A 19930-nucleotide genomic window follows, 5' to 3' on the forward strand; every position below is an offset into this window, starting at 1 on the left:
TGATTAGCAAAAATAAAAATAAAAATGTTACTAGTGGTTCCTATTGATTGTCAGTAGCAATCACTAAAAACCGCACGTAAAACGAATGATTTAGGATTAAAATCAGTAAAACCGTTGTATTAAAACCACTAAAAAACGCACGTAAAATGAGTGCATACGATTAAACACGTAGACCAAAATCAAATTAGCGAATAAGATGAAGTGGAGGACCGGAAATTACTGAAGAAGAAAGTACGTGGATGATAATTGGTAGATTTCAAAACTTCATAATCATGGCTGTCGGTCTAATCTATGTCTTGCTCAAAAAGTCAGTAACTCATTTCAACGTTCAAAGCGCGTATAACACTTTTCTGATTTGTCTACGTTCAACTTTCAACAATCTCTTCCCTTCCCTTCGTCATCGTCACAAACCTCGGTCGATAAACGCTCCTCGCTGAATTTGAACCCTAAACCCCTCCGAAAAATCACCCGTCAAAACTCAATTCCCCCAAAAATCGATCGGTTGTATGGTCTCCTCCACGTAGCGCTTTCATTTTGGTTCCTGTTTGATCCAGTTGGTAATAATCATCCTGTCTTGTTCGTTATTATTTCTACCACTTCTGTAAATTCTTGTTTTCGATTTGTCAATTCTCGGTTGGTTAAATAAAACCTGGATTTCGATTTCCCAAAATCGATTTCCTTGGGTTTAATTTGATTCGAGGGCGTTTACGTTTCTAGGGTTTGTATAGTTTGACGATCGTAATTCGTAATTGAATCGATCATGGATGCAATCAGGATGATCCCTTTATAGTTTTCACGTCTTATTCTTTTTTCTGTTTCTAGTGTTTGAGTTTCTCAAACATTTTTAGGGCTTGTAAAAAGTTAGTTCATTTAGACACATAATGTCGTCATCCGGCGTTTTAGCAATCAACCCACTTTCCGATACACTGATTCTCCCTCCGAGGCCTTTATGTAGCGAAGACCCCATCGTTGTTCATTTGGCTATGTCTGGTTCAGTCGTTCCAATTAGGGTTTTGGGGTCAGATTCAATCCAGTCTGTGAAGCTTCGAATTCAAAGCTACAAAGGCTTCGTTGTAAAGAATCAGAAGCTAGTTTGTGGTGGCAGAGAGTTAGCAAGACCCGATTCTTCAGTCAAAGACTATGGCGTTTCAGATGGAAACGTGATCCATTTAGTTGTCAAGCTTTCAGATCTTCAAACAATCAATGTCAAAACCTGTTCAGGTAAAGAGTTCACATTTCATGTCGATAGAAACCGTAATGTTGGTTTTGTGAAAAAACAACTCGCGAAGAAAAAGAAAGGATTAATCGATATCAACGAAGAAGACATCATGTGTGAAGGCGAGCAGCTTGAAGATGAGAGACTTATACATGACATCAGCAAGCATAACAACGATGGTGTGATTCATCTGTTTGTTAAAAAGGTTGCAAAGATTCGTGTCACACCTAGAGAGAAGAATTTTGAGCTGGCCATCGATGCACCACAGGTGAATGATTCAAGAAAGTTTGATTCTTCTAACATACAACGTAAAAATGGTGGTGACATAGTTTCTAGAGAGAATAGAGATTTTTGGTTGGATCCAGTGATCGTTAACCCAAAAGCTGAACTCCCTTGTGTTGTTTTTGACTTAGTCAACTCTACTTATCAAGGTTTAGTAAAAGGGAATTACCCAAAAAGGTCAAGCGAAGGTACAGGTGGTGCTTACTTCATGATGAATGGATCAGGGACTAAATACATATCTGTATTCAAACCGATTGATGAGGAGCCAATGGCTGTAAATAACCCTAGAGGACTACCTTTATCTGTCAATGGTGAAGGCTTAAAAAAAGGGACAACAGTTGGTGAAGGTGCATTACGTGAAGTTGCCGCCTATCTTTTAGACCACCCAAAAAGCGGCCGGAGATCGTTTTCCGGCGAACACAAAGGATTTTCCGGCGTCCCACCGACTTTATTAGCCAGATGTATGCACGCAGGGTTTAATCATCCAGATGGTGTGAAGGAGAAGATTGGGTCTTTACAGATGTTCATGGAGAATTCTGGAAGCTGTGAGGATATGGGCCCCGGTGCTTTTCCTGTTGAAGAGGTTCATAAGATCTCAGTGTTGGATATCAGGATGGCTAATGCTGATAGACATGCTGGGAATATTCTCGTCACCAAAGGAGAAGATGGACACTTTGTTTTGATTCCAATTGATCATGGTTACTGTTTGCCTCACAGTGTAAGCGTTTGATCATTTTTTTTTTTTAAATAAATATATAAATAATTGACTTGGTTTATTATAATTTACAGTTTGAAGATTGCACGTTTGATTGGCTATACTGGCCACAAGCTCGCAAGCCGTTCAGTTGTGAAACTATTGACTACATAAACTCGTTAGATGCTGAAGAAGATATTGCTTTGCTTAACTTTTACGGATGGAATTTACCATTGGAATGTGCTCAAACGCTTCGGATTTCCACCATGCTTTTGAAGAAAGGTGTTGAGAGAGGTTTGACTCCGTTTGCGATTGGGAGCATAATGTGTAGGGGGAATCTGAATAAGAAATCTGTGATTGAGGAGATTGTTGAAGAAGCAGATGATTGTGTTCTTCCTGAGTCGAGTGAAGCTGCGTTCATGGAGACTGTTTCTGAGATTATGGATCGTCGTTTGGGTGTTAAGTAAATATGGTGGTGTTGGTGTTGGTGTTGGTGTTGTAAGTAAGTACTCTGTGCATGTGGTGTGGTACATATGCATGTATGAGAGTGGATTTGTCAAGTGTTTTTACTTCATAAACTGGTGGGCCTTTGTAGTGTTTAAATGTTCTGTTTTCTGTTATGACTCATATTTTCATTTTATTGGTGTTAATTGTATGATGGTATAAGAAGAATTTAATGAAGATTTGATTTTAGGTAACACAATAGACTATTCTCCACATTATGAATGTTTAGAAATGACGAATGTAAGGTGGTGTTTGGTACCAAGGAATCATGGTTCGTTCCATATGAATGAAAAGAATTTGATTGTTTAGTTAGATGATACATGTAATCTTGTATCAAGATTTTTTTCAAAGTTTTCATCGTTTTAGTTAAATTACTGTTATTTTTTAAATAAATTAAAAAATAAGAGAGATATATGACCTAGAGTGATAAGTATTACTATTAATAAGGTAAGATGTGAGGAAGTGATGACTTTTTGTCAAACAAATAGTCTATTTACTTGTCATGTTTTTTTTTTCTTTAAATGGATTTTGTTTTCACTATTTTACTCTTGTTCTGCATTTGCTAGTTTTTGGTAATATATGTTTCTCAGTGTTTTGTGTATTTGTACAATACCCACATTGCTTGTCTTGTCCCTTTATCTGCAACTTTATTGGCCTTTATCTTTTGACCAGATACTATTGTTTGTCCTCTATCATGATTCACGAACTAATACATGTTACGTAACGGCTGAATTTTATTGTAATAATATATAAAATATGAACCTCAATTCCAGTTTTGGTATAAATAGGAATCTTTTTAATTCAGCCCATATGTTTTTACAGCTTTTCGCTTCCATTGTCATTTTACTGTTGACCTCTCTCTGGAAATAGATAAGATGGAAGCAATGTATGAACCTCACAACCATAACAGATCCAAACGAAACAAGAACACCACTCTAGCTTCATGTTTCGTAGCCACGCTCTTCTTGATCTTCATCGGCATTGCTCTACTCATCGTCTACTTTCTCATCTTCAAACCAAAGACTCCCAAGATCGCCGTCGACGCCGTCCAGCTCCCCACCTTCGCCATCTCCAACGCCACCGTTAACTTCACATTCTTCCAATTCGTCTCCGTCACCAACCCTAACCGTGAAGCTTTCACTCACTATGACAGTTCGCTTCAGCTCGCCTACTCCAATGGCAATGCACCTCTCGGTTTTGTTTTCATCCCTGCTGGAAAAATCGACGGAGGCCATACACAGCACATGTCGGCGAAGTTCTCTGTACAGTCTTTTCCGCTTCCGGAGAGACCGTCGCCGTCGACGGTGACAGCAATTGGAGGTGATGGTGGAATGGAGTTTGGAGTTGTTGGACCAACAATGGAGATCGAGACGAGGATGAAATTGGTTGGTAGGGTTAGGGTTTTGAAGATATTTACGCATAGAGTTGAAAGTGGGATTAATTGTGGAGTAGCCATTGAAGTAAGTAGTGGATCTGTGTTAGGGTTTCATTGCTAGCATTCGTCAAGTAAATATTGTTTTATTTTGAAGTAAATATTTAAGGTGTTGTTTGATTTTCTGAAGCAAAAATTCAAGAAGGCTACGGATCACCTCTGCAACTCTCTGCAGTAGAAGAGGTGGATCAAACGGCTGCAGACTATAATAAAAAGCGTGTTTGTTTTTTTAACATCTGCATACTGCTGCAGATATTAAAAAATTAAAATAAACTAATTTTATAAACCAAAAATAGCTTTTTAATACGTAAACTTTAATAATGTATAACATTTCGGTAAAAATTAATGATATTCAGTAAAAAAGAATGATATTTCAACAAAAAAAATAAAGATATTTTAGTAAAAAATAATGATATTTCATCAAAAAATTATCATTATTGAATATAAAAAAATGAAAAATAACTTTAATAAGAATAAACGAAAAAAAATGTGAAATGAAACTTTAATAACATATAATCATAATTTCAGTAATAAAAGAAGAAGAAGAAGAGGTTGGAAGAGGCAGTACAAGTGTTGTGCCAAACAGAGCACGCGCAGAGGTTTTTGACTCAGAAGACTTCTAAAAAACAAACAACTGCGAGATGAAAAGTGTTGCGCGTGTGCTGCGCCGCGCAACAATAAGAGGTTTGAAGAGGTTTTTTCCAAAAAACAAAACACCTAACTCTACATTTTGATCGGAAGGAACTGTATTTTAAGGAGGTGTTTGTATGTGAAAAATCTGAATATTCAGAGTTTTAGATTTTTACAATGTTTTCAGACCTTATATCTGGGAAATAAAATGATTGGATTACTTCATAAAAATTATTAAGAGCACCGGGTATCTTTACATCAACTTTAATACCATCATAACACCATAAAGGAAATCGTGTTCCAATCTTATAACTTGTTAAGAGGTAGAAAAAGACAGACAGAAAGAGGTACGAAAATGATTTTGATTGGTTATTATTCTTGTTTCAATATGTGGCAACAAGACGAGAAGTGCCATAACGAGCTTCAATGAGTTGGGAGGGGGGGGGGGGGGGGTGGTCCCTATGTCATGACGCCGTTTTCGTGTGCCAACTCAGCCAATTCGTTTCTCGTTGTGACCCATACCGTATACTCTAAGTTTGTATGAAATTCATGATTTTACTTTTTGACGGGATTCTGGTTCGTTTATACCACGTCTTATTTTTTTGCATTTATTGCAATTAACCAGTTGCAAGAGGGTTTACTGTAACAACTTTAAGACGTTAGACTCTCATTCCAACATCAACTCTCTCACAGTAAATGGTACATTCTATTGAGAAAATCATGGGCTGATTGGAGGATTCATCATGAAATCCGGGTATTTGAATAAGATTAGATGTAGACTGCTGGCAATGTTGCTCAAACAGAAAGAAAGTTGTGAGTTGTTCTACTCGTAAGCATTTCAAATCCATGATTAAAGCAGTTATATACTTATAATTCTTGAAGTTTGTAAAATATGTTTGATTTTGCAGTTAACTCTAATATTTTGCACTTAACTCTAATGGCTTCAACAACGACCTATTTTTTTTTTAAATAAATAAAACAATATAAAATAAAGTGAAGCGAATCCTTACCCTTTTAGAAACATAATTAAAGTCTTCAAAACATTTAACCACTTTTATAAAATAATATTTCTAAAAACATTACGGAAGCAAAAAACATCGTAGCTTTAAAACATAATTTAGTAGTTCATAAATTTTCATGAGAATGTTGTCTATAGTCACACTGATCTCTTTCCTTTATTAAAAACTGAAGATCCTGAAAAAAGTTCAATAACAATGAGTAAGCATAACGCTTAATGATCATATACATTACTCAAAAATTATATAGATCAATTACTTACACATAGCATACATATAACATGAAACATAGGACATAGACATAAACATTCTTAACATATATTGTTGGTACCAATCATAACATTGTTCCCTTTTCTGGGAACTACCCCTTACTCCCTAGTTAGGGAATAAGAGATAAGAGTGGAATTACCCCTTACTCCCTAGTTAGAGAATAAGAGATAAAAGTGGAACTTGCCTCACTAGAGGACAAACCACATTCTTCCTTACCTTGTTCACTCCGGATTAGGGTATCCGTGAACAACAACATGAAAAAGTAATGCCTACATAATAAGAGAGTTAGTGTAACTCATCTCCTTATACTTGGAACTTAATTAACGGGAGATTGATGGATCCTTTCCCTTCATAGAACCTATACAATCATTATAATATTATTGAGCTTGTGCTTTGGTGTTTTACTCTAATAAGACTCATGTACATCTTCCTTTGTCTTCTCTTTGGTTTTTATGTTCTTATCAGGACCTGTTTAATTATCTTTCCACCCATTATTGAATTCTGATAAAATTATGTTGATAAATTCCCATATTTTACCTTTCCATATATATATATATATATATATATATATATATATATATATATATATATATATATATATATATATATATATACTATTCTAATGATTTTTGGTTGATTTTATATTGACTTTACAAGTCAGTGACAGTGACATTGAGCTGCCACTTTCAAGACCACTCAACACTCTTAGAATAAACTATGCCAAATCACCAGGAATTTGGTTAAGAACTTCGGTCCGATGCAGTGGGCAAGGCACAATAGTTGTTTATGTGTTATTGTATGGTATGTGGTAGTTTGAGGGAGCTCATTAAGCTTCGTAGTTACAGTTTCAGTTTTGGTTTCAGGTACTCAGTTTTCAAAAGAGCAGCTCTGGAAGATTGCAGTGCACACACTATTTGTTCAGCCTGTGATGTTTATACTCTGATATACTTGAAAATTGTTATAATATTTTGAGATACATTGCTTATGATTTTTATATGAGGTTTATCGACTATGGTTTTTATTATTAACATAAACGAAATTTTCAGATTGTGTTTTTGGGATGTTACATCATAACTACATCTCAAGATTTTGGTGTTTGGATTTTACATTCTATCTAAAAAATAGTTAATTCTTGTTTACAATAAATTTTAATCAACAAATTTGTTTCTTTAAAAGTTTTGTTATGGAATCATAAGCTACAAAAGTAATAGAAAATACAGTGTTTATAATCATATTGTAAATGTTATTCGGGATAATCATAATACGGTTTATTTGGTTTTTTTCAGTTATATTATATCGTTAATTATATTGTGAATGTTATTCGGGTAATAACCGACCCGGACCAATTAATACTCGAATCGAATCGAACCCGTATTAGGTTAATCGGTCCGAGTTTTGGCTCCTCCAATTATTTCGATTTCCAGGTTATTCGGGTTCGGGTTTGATCGGTTAACATCCCTATTCTTTAGTCTTCCTCCCACCTTTTCTTTCTTTGTTCCTTTTCAGCTAGCATTGTTTCACAAATGAGTTGGTGGTGAGGTATACTGGTTCCCGAATTATCTTTTTATGCAAATTAGTTGGATTGGTTTAAGGCTCTATGATTATCGACTCTTGCTAAACGATTTTTGGAAGGTCTTTTTTTACATTGTTGGGTGGTTCGTTTGGGAATTCAGAAATTATCGGCTTTTTGTAGTTGATACAACCGAAAGTGGCAAAAAACTCAACTCAAACCCGTTTATCTTTGTATCAGGTACGTGTTATGTTGTGGTTCATGTCTACAATTATCACACCTACCTAAAACTAACTCCACCTGGTTCAATAGTTGGCATTATGAGTTTAGAGAGGGTATATTTGAGGTATGAGTTTAGAGAGGGTATATTTGAGGTGAACAAAGAAGAATATACTTTAACCTTGGCTTTGTTATAATCAATAAAGTTAGAAGTGATCCACACATACGTTGAAGAGATAATACCAAAAAAAATCTCTAATAGAGATTTATTTTATAACTTTTTACTATTTGAATCGCTACTTGTTATCATTTAATACCATTGGAGTGTATAGTTTTTTGTTTATTTTATTGAGCACCCAATATCTATTGAGTGATCAATATACCATAAACCTTTAAATTTATATTTCTTTAACTAATTGACTATTTCTATCATAAATTTTCATTTATGGAATGTTTATATACTAATTCTAACGATAACTTCAATTTAAAATATTTCATATTAAACTATAATAGGTTTAAAAAACAACCAACTAAAAGAAAGGGTTATAAAACATTTTAGATAGATAAAGATTAATAAATTATATACATATGACGTGGCAAAAATATTAAGTTATATGTTTAACAATAGAGATGCTCTAAGTAATAAAGATAAAACACAATAAGTACATATGATGTAGCTCAGCCAACACTCTTAGTTGAACACACCCACATCAAAATGAACACGTGACGCATCGTGATAAGACATCATAAGTAAATTACACATAACCACGATACCTCATATTTCCGTGGATGGCATAATACTATTCTAACAAAAAAAGAAGTATGCATGACCTTTCTCACGCACCCACCAACTACCAACCACCAATCAGTCCCACAGCCAACATGAGAAGATGAATCATAGTGTCCCACTAGAAACCTGACAACTAAGACCCTTGCTCATAGATTCTCACTTCCTTACTGTTAAGGCAAACACATGAGGACCATTCTAACAACACTAAAGTCAAACTTGGTTCAACATAACAAACAAGCATCATATAGTTGGCCTCCTTAACTTCTTTCTTGATCTTCGTCTAAAAAAAATAAGAAAAAACGATTAAAATACTAAACACATCGAATACCAAATGCTCAAAGATATATACTCACCTCTTGGTCGGTGGTTTCTTTAGTCCAAAAACACCTTTCATTACCGAATCAACATTTACATTTCGACCCTTCATGATTTTATCATGGTACATTTTGCTTCCAATCTCTTCAATTTTTTCCTCCACCTCTTCCAGTGTTTGATCCACATCCATTTTTAGCTCCCCTTTTCTTATAACTGTCACGTTAAAACCATTCGCCTTTGCTTCACGATACGTATCCTACATACAAAAGCAATGACATTTTGGTCATTTTGCACTATAAAATAAATGAATAGTTTGACTATGACTATACTAACCTTAGGCAATTGTGGCACAACAAACACATTCCCATTTCCAATCATTTCCATATGAGCTTGTATAATATAACAAAGATTCTTGCAATCACCCGCATCCTCAAAAGCAATAATATGATGCGGTTTTGGATCTAATTCAAGATCCGATGCCATCTCCAATGAATAGAATCCAATTCTTTCATCTTCATCTCCCTCAATGTATAACTCAATACACTGCAAAAAAAATTGAATTAGATAAAACAAGATTTCTTTTTAAATATAATTTAGAAAACATATACTAAGTGTATTATATTATATTACCAGTAGAAATGGAAGATCAAGCCACCAATAATAATCTATTTCTTCCTCATCATCTCCATACTCACTGTACTTGCTCACAACAGCTTGTGGACCAAATAACTCCATTTCTCTCTTCAACTTATTGATTTTTTCTGAAATGACTTTTTTACCCTTTTCAGGAACTTTATCCATTATATCAGCAACATCTTGTATCTCTTTCTCCGTGATCCATCTATCCAAATCTTTTCCAATATCTTTCATAACAGCTTTAGTTTCGGGATCATTTTCAGCATTATAAGAATCTATAAATCCACGTGACCATTTCTTTGTGTGTTGCCAAAACTCTTTCCCGGATTTTTTCCCAGGTTTAATAGACCCATCACTACCTTCTATTACGGTTTTTGAATTTCCCAAAATACCCTCCTTTTCATCTTTTCCATTAGCACCTTGAGGTTGAAGTGAGTTTTGTGAATCAATGATGTTTACAAGATTTGAATTCCCCCCTCCTAAGGTTTCAGCAAAAAGTGCTTTCCTTTGATCTAAATAGTCATCAAGGAATTGTTGGGTGATTGTTGTAGAAGGTGGGGGACCCTTCCATCTGGGTATCACCTTTTCTGGAGGATCATACAAACTAATCCCATCTAAACAAAGCAACATAAAATTATGTTTAGGATAAAACTTTTTTTTTTTTTTTTTTATCAAAGAAAATATTGTATCCTTTGCATATTAAACAAGGAAAACAAGAATTATAAACTTGCTTTTATGAATCAAGTACCAAAAAAAAAAAGATTTAGTATTCATTGCATCAACATCTGGTTACTCCAGATTTGTTTTAAATTTTTCATCGAATACATCAATTGTATAATCAAATACAATTAGAAAGATTGTAGGGACACCAAATGGACAAAGAATTCCAAAGTGACCAAATATGGACATCGAATACTTGGTGTTAAATATATGATTGTATTATTAATAGAATTCTAAGTATGGTGTGAAAAATTGTTTGTAAACCTCTATATTTGTTTATATATGGAGAAACTAGTTATAAACTCAATTATTTCAATCTTTAAGCTTTTAGATGTTGGCATTTTTTTTGCAATATGGAAAGATTATTATATATATATATATATATATATATATATATATATATATATATATATATATATATATATATATATATATATATATATATATAAGCATGATCCATATATTTATCATATCTCTAAGTTTATAAGTGCGAGGTTTTTTTTTTATAAAGCTTAAGACTATTTTTATGCATTTGTATAGTTTAAGCTTATAAGCCAATAATGATAATAAATTGTTAAGACATTGTGATTTTAAGAATCTACCCGGTTATAACAATGAAAATTGTTTTGTATTTAAATTAGTATTCCTATAACTGGGTAATTTTTTTTTTAAGAAAAGAATCCAAATTGACATAACAAAAGGGTATGTAAGTCAATTACCTGCACCATAATCAAGATTTTCAATATTTGAATGAACATACTCATGAAGAACACGTAATTTCTCGTTTTCTTTTTCAACTTTCTTCTCAAGACCTTTAAAAAACAAGTCTTTATCTTCAGTATCCATTAGATAAAACGGATCTCGACCCATAAGCTCATTTTCTCTTACTTGGAACACAATTTCTTTAAGTTTCTCATCTTTCATCCATTCAAATTCACTTTCATTTTCATCATTTTCAAGCATTTTCAGCTCTGAGATTAGATTCACATCTTCTTTCACTTTCTCTCTAGCTACCATGTAGTTTTCTCTAAATCCACCTCTCATCTTCTCAACTATTGGCTTAAATTCATGGAAATTATCCTCCATCCACTTCTCACGATCCGTTCTTCCTAATTCCTTCACCTTTTCATTGCTACCTTTTACACGTTCTGCTTTCTCATCTTCTTCACCAATCTTTGAAGCAATAGGGGGGATTTCACCATTATTAGCAATCTTTGGAACATCCGGATTTCCTATATTGCCCTTCTCTTTCTTGTCAAGTTTTTTCTTCTCAAGATATTCTCTTGCTTCTTTGACAGAACTAAGAATCCTTACTGATGATTTCTTCTCAACTTTTTCTGTATCCACACCTTGTGCAACACTTCCATTGTTAGTTGGGACTCCCAACTTTAAAACATCGGAATTTACTATATTACCCTTCTCTGGATTATCAAGAAATGTGGGTTCAATACGATTCACTTCCTCTTCATTTGGTTCATTGTTTATACTTTCATTATTATCTGTTTTCTCAATTTCTCTTGCATGTCTTGCCATTGCTCTAATTTCTTGGATTTTGACATCAAAATCAAGAGAATTATCATTTAATGACTTCACCTTCACAATGCTATTCATAAGCTCTTCCTTATCTACCCTTGGCCTTTCAGTAAACACCATTTCAGGCTTTTTAGAATCTTGAATTACTTCCACACTGCCCTTTATTGATTTTTCTTTAACAGCCCTAGCTTTTATTTTTCTTCTCAACATCTCTTTCTCTAAACTAGAATACTCTTCTTTATCTCCCTTTTCTTTGCCAAAAACTCCCTTCAAAGCCAAAAACACGAGAAACCCACAAAATATTGATACACCAACTTTAGAAAATTTGGGAAGAAAACCAGGTTTACTAGTAAAACTTTGAATTGTACCAAGAAAACCCGATTTCTCACCAGAATTTACAAATTTTGCCACTGAACTATTTGGTGGAAGCACAGTTTTTCCAATCTCCATCTCTTTAGCCAAAAACTTGGCATGGGAAATCTTGTCTTGCACTTGTTTTACATGTTCTACCTCTTTCAGTTTATAAATTGATGGCTCGATTTGGTTTCTTCTTAAGATTTCATCTTCATTAACATCTACCTTCTCTATTTTACCAGTGGAATCTTGTAAAACAGTAAATATAGGATTAGACCCAATACCCCAAAATTCTGTATCAGCCTTGTACTGACTAGCCCAACTATCCAACTGATCCCACAAAACATTGTTGGATTTCAAAGCGTCTGTACTGTCGGATACCTTACTGTTATCAGGAACTGACACCGGATAATCAACATCATCGTTGAAATTCACCAAATTTGATACGGAATCATTGATATCATCAAATTTACGAACGGGGTGTTCAAGTTTAGAACTTGGATCATGATTAATTGAAGGATTCCGACGTACCTGTTGTTCAATGAGCTTTTCCCTTAAATGATTTTTCCTGCGCTTGGTTGGTCTGTCGAAACGAGCTGAAACTGTGAAATTTCTCGAGCTCTGAAGTGGGAAATTTAATAAAATTGGAGATGTGTTAAGACGGAATTTGAAGAATGGCCTTCTGAAATTGGGTGGGTCTTTGCTTCTATAAACTTTGATAGAATTACTGATGGAGGGAAGTGATGAGCCATAGAAGATTTGAGGGTTTTGAGCGGATAATGGCTTCAGAACATCCATGAACACGAGTAATGAAATCACATGTGTGTATGTGTTTGTGAGAGAATGATTCGAATGGTTTGAAAAAGAAGTAGTTACAGAAGATTTAAAGCAACTTTACAATCTTCAAGAACAGAGGTAGTGAGTTCGGTTGATGGAGAGAACCAAAACCTCAGATGAACCCTCGCTTCGTAGAATACATCAATACAATTTATTTTAGAGTAAAATACAGCTTTGGTCCCTTTGGTTTTCTCAAATCATCAGTTTTTGTCATAGTATTTTGCTTTGATCATGGATGGTTCTTATTGCGTGCGATGTTTGGTAACACCGTTGGTCCATGGACTTAACAAGGTTAACCCAATGGCTGTTAAATTTAAAAAAAATTGGCAATATTGCCCTTATACCACATAAACAAAAAAATGTTATACAAAACTATTTTTGTAAAAACTCTAATTTATACACAAGACACTTTGGCCTAAAAACCTCCACAATAAGATCTACACAACCACCACAACCAGTGGACCATCATCATTGACATCACTTCTTGAAAAAGAAAAATGCACTAAATAACATCATCACACAACTATTTCAATGCATTGACAATACCATCATCACACAACCACTTCACTTACATCTAAAACATGCTATTTTATAACAATAAAACCAATATACAAGGTTCAAAAACATACATTGTTTCAAAACCACATAAGGTTTAAAGCACACATTGTTCAAAAGAACACAAGGACAATTTGGTAAAAAAACACAAGGAAAATAGGTTCAAAAACATCTCCATGATGACAACAACAACAATGACTATATCTTGTAATAAACCCAAACATCATTGTCTCATTCTTCGTGGAGCGTAAACATTTCTATTGAGAACAATTTTTTCATTTGAATATTGATAATACACCAAACATTTTGTTCCTACTTTCTGTAAAGTCTTTGCTCATCCACTACCTATCATTGTGGTTTGCATCCACAGTATCTCCCACAGAAAAGTCACTAACCGAAATTTCAAGAGGAATCTTCTTAAGATACTCTTCTTTGATAATCTCTTAAAGTGGACCCCAACCATTTTCTTTTAGAAGTGTTTGATACTGAATGTATATTGACCTTAGCCTAACTCTGAAATGCCATTGGCACAGTAGTAGGAATCTTTAAACACAATTGTATTGTTGGACACTTCAACTATGTTTCATCTCACAAACAACATGACTTGATTTCAATTTCGAAATAGAGATGATATGAAAACCTAAAATAGGAATAGAGGCGATTTCAGTTTTTGGAATTCAATTTCCAACCTTACCCTATAATAACATAAAATGAACCACCATCACGACACCTAAAATGCATTTAATTCTATTTCAATATATCAAAGCTATGTAATTCCATTTCAATATATCGAAACTATAATTAAATGGTGGATATAATTACAGTGGGACGGTAGTGTGGTGTCTGTGATGGTGGTGGTAATGATTTGTAATTCTATTTCAACTATAATCGAAATATCATCCCACCAACCTTAAATGTAATTTGATTTCAGTTCAGAAAATATGGGTTATTTACTTAACCATATGCAAAATTAAACAAGAGATGGAAAATTCTAAACTCGAAATCGAAGAAGGGACAGAGCAATCGTTGGTGTTCACACCGGGCCTTTAGCATATCTTAACTTAGAGGTGGCAAGAGCAGGTGGTGGTAATGGAGATGCTCATCAAAGTTGATGATTGTAATGAAGGAAGTTATCGGAGTTGTTGTGAGGAGTCAACAAGAGGGGTGAAGAAGAAGAAGTTTATCGACATCTTCTTCAAGTTTTGTTTACATTACTAATGGTTGTGGTTAACAAACTTTAATGGTCCCAAGGTCCAAAGTTGTTACCAAACAATTCAATAGGGACCTTCCATGATCAAATCACAATACTAGGACCAAAATTGATGGTTTGGGCAAACGGGACCAAATTTGTGTTTTAGTTTTTTTTTTTTTTACTTTATAAATGTACATAATAAAATATGTTTCTTACCTATATATATATATATATATATATATATATATATATATATATATATATATATATATATATATATATATATATATATATATATATATATATATATATATAGTTAAACTTTCCTTACATTAGAACAAAAACCCAAACTAAAAAAAACAAAACAAATTAAAAGCTTGTGATCATCAAAAGATGAATTGCCAATTTAAGTGCAAGCCATTATATTTATACAATTATAGAAACAAATGGAACAACAAAGATTGTCATCACCAACAATTAGAAAATACAAAGAAAGAACATCATCCCATTCCCGGATCAAACATTATAAAGATCTTCTTCAAGGCCTCTCCATCCATCCATCCATCAACTCCACAAAATAAACAATCAACAAGAAACCAAGGAAATCAATCCAACCCCAAAAAGAAAAAAAAGAAAAATCTTAAATTTTTTTAAGAACTAAGTGTAAAGATTAGGAACACAAGGTCCTCCAGCAGCATCAGGAGGGTTAGGAGGCTCTTTCCAAATCCTGCCTGTAACCCTGAGTTTAAGCTCTTTCCTTTCACCACCGGAGAAGAAGAGAGCCATGTTCCTCTGTATGATGAGACCATCGTGGCTATCACGCACCTTCCTATGCCCATCTCTAATGCTCCTTGGTGTCCCCTCCCATATCAGCTTCCTTCCATTTCCTCCCACCTCCAAACTGTAACTGTAGTTTCTTGCATCCTCTTCATCTCCCATGAATCTCACAAATGCCATGTACACTGGTGCCATGCTCAGCTGGAATGCCTCAAAGTGCAGACAAAAATATTGCCCAAAACAGTTGAACACCTGTCAAAGTCAGTGGTTTGAAAAATAATCAAAATTAAATATATAATCACTGAGATGAGAGAGAGAGAGAGAGAGAGAGAGAGAGAAACCGTAAGCATCCAGGTGGCGTTTTCAACTTCGCGTGGATTGGACTTGACATAACGATGATTGAAAGTGCATCCGGAATGCATGTCCACTTTATGATCATCTCTCAAATGAGTGACTAGGAATGGAATATCACCAACAACAGAGCACTCGGATCCAGCATATGGACAGGTGTAGGGCCTAAAATTGCAGATGAGTTCGTGTTTAAGCTTGCTGTAATACGGGAAGATCTCAGGGCACCCAAGTGGGAAGTATTTGCATGGGAATTCAAGGGATTCAGCCACTTTCTCCAATGCAAGACACCTTATATCACCAAGCTCTTGTCTGCATGTTGGACACCTGTTCTCCACACGTGTTTTACATGTCGAACAAAGCGTGTGTCCATTGTGACACTGTCATAAAAACATCTTTCTCTTTAAGTGTTTGATGATATAGATTTGACCATAGTTAGTTACACATTCATCACATACACATATATTTAATAGTTAATACATTTTGTGCTTCATTAACCTTTCCTTTTCACTTTCCCTAATATGTTTTGTTCTAGAATTATCAGCTCTTAATCTTAACTCAAACTTCTAACTATGTTTACAAAATCCTATTCTTTACATACAGTAGATTCATATCAATCCTCAATTCTCAAAGTAGTACGCAGGATAGCTAATCTTAAAAACCCTCGAATCACACAAACCTTCAACCACAAGAAAAGAATCATAAACCCAAAATCAATACATATAACATTCTATCAACGTAGGTTTAAGTCACATCCAAATCGAACAATAGCAACAATAGATATAAAATTGAGAATCAGAATCATAAGGATTAAGAGGAGAAAAGATAGAGAACCTGATGAATCGGAGGGTACATTGAGTTTGTACATACAGGGCATTCAAGAAGTTCATGGACACTGGTGGGATGGATTTTTGAAGGAATAACATTGACGTTGTGAGTTTTGGATGACGTAAAATGATGATGATGATGTGGGATCTCTTCGTTGCCCAATCCATCGGAGGTTGAAACGCATTCAATGCTATCGTAATCCATGGTTCCAAATTAAAGAAAAACCAACAATACCCACAAAGAGAGGATCAAATTTACATGAAATTTGTTAGGGTTTTGCCTCTTTTTGTTCCAAATCCGTCTTTTCCTCCCCTGTTTCGGGTTAAAGATGAAGATGGGGAGGGGAAGGGAAAGAAAGAGAAACAGGAGGTGCTTTTCTTCTTAGGTCTTTCACTTCCTTTTCCAATTTTTCGTTATTTTGCAATCTTGAATTTTGATGAGAGAGAAAGAGTTATGTAAATTTAAATGGACAAAGAAAAAAAAAATATATTTAACTGAAGTTCCTTTTCAAGGTTAAAAAATTATGCTTTCTTATAGGGATAAACTTAAAATGTATAGGGATAATCCCTTAAAAATGTAGTTCAATTTTGTGTATAATTAGTCAATGAGTTCATTTTTTTTTTCTTCAGTTTATATTTACCCCTTCAACTTATTTAATTGTACATATTTAGTCTTTAGGACCTGTTAAACCGAAAAAATAACTTAATAGGATAATATATTTCTTATTTTGTACACATTTAGTCATTATATTTTTTTGCACTTAATATTTTATTGTTGCAAAATAAGTCATTGTTTTTGTACACATTCAGGGGGTGTTTGGCTTATCTTTTGAAAGACCAAAAGAACTTTTTGAAAAAGATAGAAGGAAAAAGATGTTTGGTAAAAGTATTTTAAAAGCTATTTTTGGGATTTTGATATAAGAAAAAATGACTTTTTTGGAAAAGTTAGGATTTCTTGATTTTTGTAACTTTGGGGAAAAGTCCTTTTAGCCTCTCAAAAGATAAGCCAAACACCCTATCAGTATATATGATCGGTTTCTTTAGATTTTTCTCAAGACATCCCATGTGGAACAATCATTAAATATGCGTTTTGGGTTGTTGATGCTTATGGCCACCGCGACCTCAATTGTTTGGTGTTTAGGTTTTGTATTTTGAATGTCATAACTTCTTAATACGATCTCAAATTTTAATAATTTTTATATCCACGCGTCCGTATATAAGTCTGGTATGATTTTCGTTTATATTACTCTCATTAAAAAGTAATATTTTTACTTACGATTTTATAAAAAAAAACGTTCATACATATATTTATAAAGAACGCATGTATATAAAGATCATAAGTAAAAATATATTAATCTTTAACGGGAGTAATCTAAACGAAAGTTGTAGTAGACTTAAATATGAATGTGTGGATATAAAGATTGTTAAAATTTAAGATCGTAACAATAACTTGGGATTATAACACCTAATGGTCTGAAGAAATTTCTAACCATTAAACTGCAATCATCATAAAGATCATAATAAAGACCAAGTTAAAAAAAAAAAAAAAAAAAAAAAAAAAACAATTAAATCAGAATTTACTAATCCGAAACATGTTACACAAAACAAAATGGCATTTTGACATGCGAAAGTTTTCTTAAGATAAATTCTACCAAATTAACACAAATTGAATATGTTATGATAAATAATATCGAAATAATTTTAGAAACCTCACTTAAAGCATATTATAATTTTTATTTCACCATAAAAAATTAATCAATTTGTTTTATTCTGTGACTTTGTTTTGAGTAATTAAAAAAAATGATAATTAATGAAATTCTAAGAACAATCAAGTTCTTACATCAAAGTGGCTTAAAAGGGCTTCTGGCCCAACGGTATCTGGTGTTGCCTTCTTTCCTTGAGGTTGAGGGTTCAAGTCCCGTGAAGGACATAGGTGGAGAATTAGGAGTAGTATAGGAGTAGATTAGATTTGTCATTAAATAAAAAAGTGGCTTCAAAAGCATTAATATCGCCTACAAAACCTATCGTTCCATCTCCATGGATTCTTCTGTCAAACTATTTGCTTTGGTACACATATGCTCTGCCATGCATGTGCCTTTCCTATAGTTTCGTCTCCATGGATTCCATCTCCTTGTTCTTCTATTTCCATCCACAACATGAGATTAACTGCTTAGACTTCTTTGCCTATATGGAAAAAAATGTAATGTGATTTCCATTATTAACATTCAGACCAAATTATGAAGAAAAAAATAATTTAAATAAAATACAACATAACAACCTTCTAGCTTCCTCCTCCCTCAATTTGACATCTATTTCTATGCTTGGAGGGTATTTTGGTAAGTCTGATGGTTCACAAGCATAAGGCTCGGTGCTAAAGAACTGCACACAAAGAGTCAAAGAGAAAGCACTACTTAGATCAGATGGACTGACCTTTTAAACGAACTACTCATGCACTATATTTTAAAAGGAAACACTATAAAAGTTTTAGCACCAATCGATTTGTGATGATATGTAACAAAAATGATGAATTAAGAGAAAACAAAAAAATGACTATATTACCCCTCTTTTTACTCACATTGCTATTAAGGGCGGAAGTGGTAGTGCAATGCTATAAAGGGATGCCTCTCCATTCATAAAACTCATTTCAACTACTTAATTTGTTTGTTAATATGGACAAAGGCCCTGCATTTTGCAGTTTGTGTAGAGTAGCTTTCAAAATTAAGTATAAATGATCTGAAACTACACCAATGGAAACTTAAAACAGTACCTTTACAAGGGCATAATTTACTTGAAAGATTCCAACCCTTGTCATACCGTCCAATTAAATAAATAAACAATGAGATCCCATGTGTATTTAATCACGGGTGTATTGAAACATTAGGAAAAAAGAAGGATAAAAAAGGAGCATCAAATGATCCAAGGATGTAAATGAAGCCCCACAGCTACATTCGCATATCCAAAATCCTACACCATGGATCCCCTGTTTATCCAAGAATGAGAATCTAGTCTCCACCTTTCTACAAATCTACAACACTTCAGTCGAGTAAAATTATATAGAAAATATATATAGATTGTGAAATTATAAACAACAAAGAATTAACCAGGGAACCAGTGAAACTAATGAGACACAACTGAACCATCCCTGCCAGCTGGACTCAAATAGCTTCGGTTTTGACCCATGGTGGTCCTGGTGGCTTCATCACTTGCAACCACTATTAGCAACAAATGTAATGATAGGAACTTCTCATTGCCATCAGGGTTTGCAGGAATATG

At 33.9% G+C, this 19930-nt stretch overlaps 4 protein-coding genes across 4 annotated transcripts; 2 read left to right on the plus strand and 2 right to left on the minus strand.

The window, feature by feature from the left end:
* The first annotated feature begins 308 nt into the window (after window positions 1–308).
* Window positions 309–2812, plus strand: LOC145037903 (phosphoinositide 4-kinase gamma 4). The gene is made up of 2 exons (XM_078986658.1): window positions 309–2216; window positions 2288–2812. Exons 1-2 carry the CDS (start codon window positions 882–884, stop codon window positions 2657–2659), a joined length of 1707 nt encoding a protein of 568 aa, XP_078842784.1. The 5' UTR covers window positions 309–881; the 3' UTR covers window positions 2660–2812.
* Window positions 2813–3437: 625 nt separating this feature from the next.
* On the plus strand, window positions 3438–4229 carry LOC145037904 (uncharacterized). Its single transcript, XM_078986659.1, has one exon. The coding sequence runs from the start codon at window positions 3572–3574 to the stop codon at window positions 4190–4192; it is 621 nt and encodes a 206-aa protein (XP_078842785.1). The 5' UTR covers window positions 3438–3571; the 3' UTR covers window positions 4193–4229.
* A 4138-nt stretch (window positions 4230–8367) lies between these two features.
* On the minus strand, window positions 8368–13084 carry LOC145037905 (uncharacterized). The gene is made up of 5 exons (XM_078986660.1): window positions 10954–13084; window positions 9509–10128; window positions 9212–9421; window positions 8917–9134; window positions 8368–8843 (listed from the first exon to the last, which is right to left on the minus strand). The coding sequence occupies exons 1-5, from the start codon at window positions 12917–12919 to the stop codon at window positions 8804–8806; spliced, it is 3054 nt and encodes a 1017-aa protein (XP_078842786.1). The 5' UTR covers window positions 12920–13084; the 3' UTR covers window positions 8368–8803.
* A 2026-nt stretch (window positions 13085–15110) lies between these two features.
* Window positions 15111–17048, minus strand: LOC145037906 (E3 ubiquitin-protein ligase SINAT3-like). Its single transcript, XM_078986661.1, has 3 exons — window positions 16665–17048; window positions 15824–16210; window positions 15111–15734 (listed from the first exon to the last, which is right to left on the minus strand). Exons 1-3 carry the CDS (start codon window positions 16860–16862, stop codon window positions 15363–15365), a joined length of 957 nt encoding a protein of 318 aa, XP_078842787.1. The 5' UTR covers window positions 16863–17048; the 3' UTR covers window positions 15111–15362.
* Window positions 17049–19930: the final 2882 nt, after the last annotated feature.

This window comes from Lactuca saligna, chromosome 3, assembly GCF_052625555.1.
Source record: "Lactuca saligna cultivar CGN05327 chromosome 3, ASM5262555v1, whole genome shotgun sequence".
Taxonomy (NCBI): domain Eukaryota; kingdom Viridiplantae; phylum Streptophyta; class Magnoliopsida; order Asterales; family Asteraceae; genus Lactuca; species Lactuca saligna.

Excerpts from the sequence above, each read along its gene's own strand:
- LOC145037903 (XM_078986658.1), top strand. The coding sequence starts at position 882 with ATGTCGTCATCCGGCGTTTTAGCAATCAACCCACTTTCCGATACACTG. Across the intron at positions 2,217-2,287 it reads GTTACTGTTTGCCTCACAGT|TTTGAAGATTGCACGTTTGA; the intron begins GTAAGCGTTTGA and ends TATAATTTACAG.
- LOC145037904 (XM_078986659.1), top strand. The coding sequence starts at position 3,572 with ATGGAAGCAATGTATGAACCTCACAACCATAACAGATCCAAACGAAAC.
- LOC145037905 (XM_078986660.1), bottom strand. The coding sequence starts at position 12,919 with ATGGATGTTCTGAAGCCATTATCCGCTCAAAACCCTCAAATCTTCTAT. Across the intron at positions 10,129-10,953 it reads AAATCTTGATTATGGTGCAG|ATGGGATTAGTTTGTATGAT; the intron begins GTAATTGACTTA and ends TGCTTTGTTTAG. Across the intron at positions 9,135-9,211 it reads TTGTGCCACAATTGCCTAAG|GATACGTATCGTGAAGCAAA; the intron begins GTTAGTATAGTC and ends TTTTGTATGTAG.
- LOC145037906 (XM_078986661.1), bottom strand. The coding sequence starts at position 16,862 with ATGGATTACGATAGCATTGAATGCGTTTCAACCTCCGATGGATTGGGC. Across the intron at positions 16,211-16,664 it reads TGTACCCTCCGATTCATCAG|TGTCACAATGGACACACGCT; the intron begins GTTCTCTATCTT and ends TTTTTATGACAG. Across the intron at positions 15,735-15,823 it reads ACGCCACCTGGATGCTTACG|GTGTTCAACTGTTTTGGGCA; the intron begins GTTTCTCTCTCT and ends TGACTTTGACAG.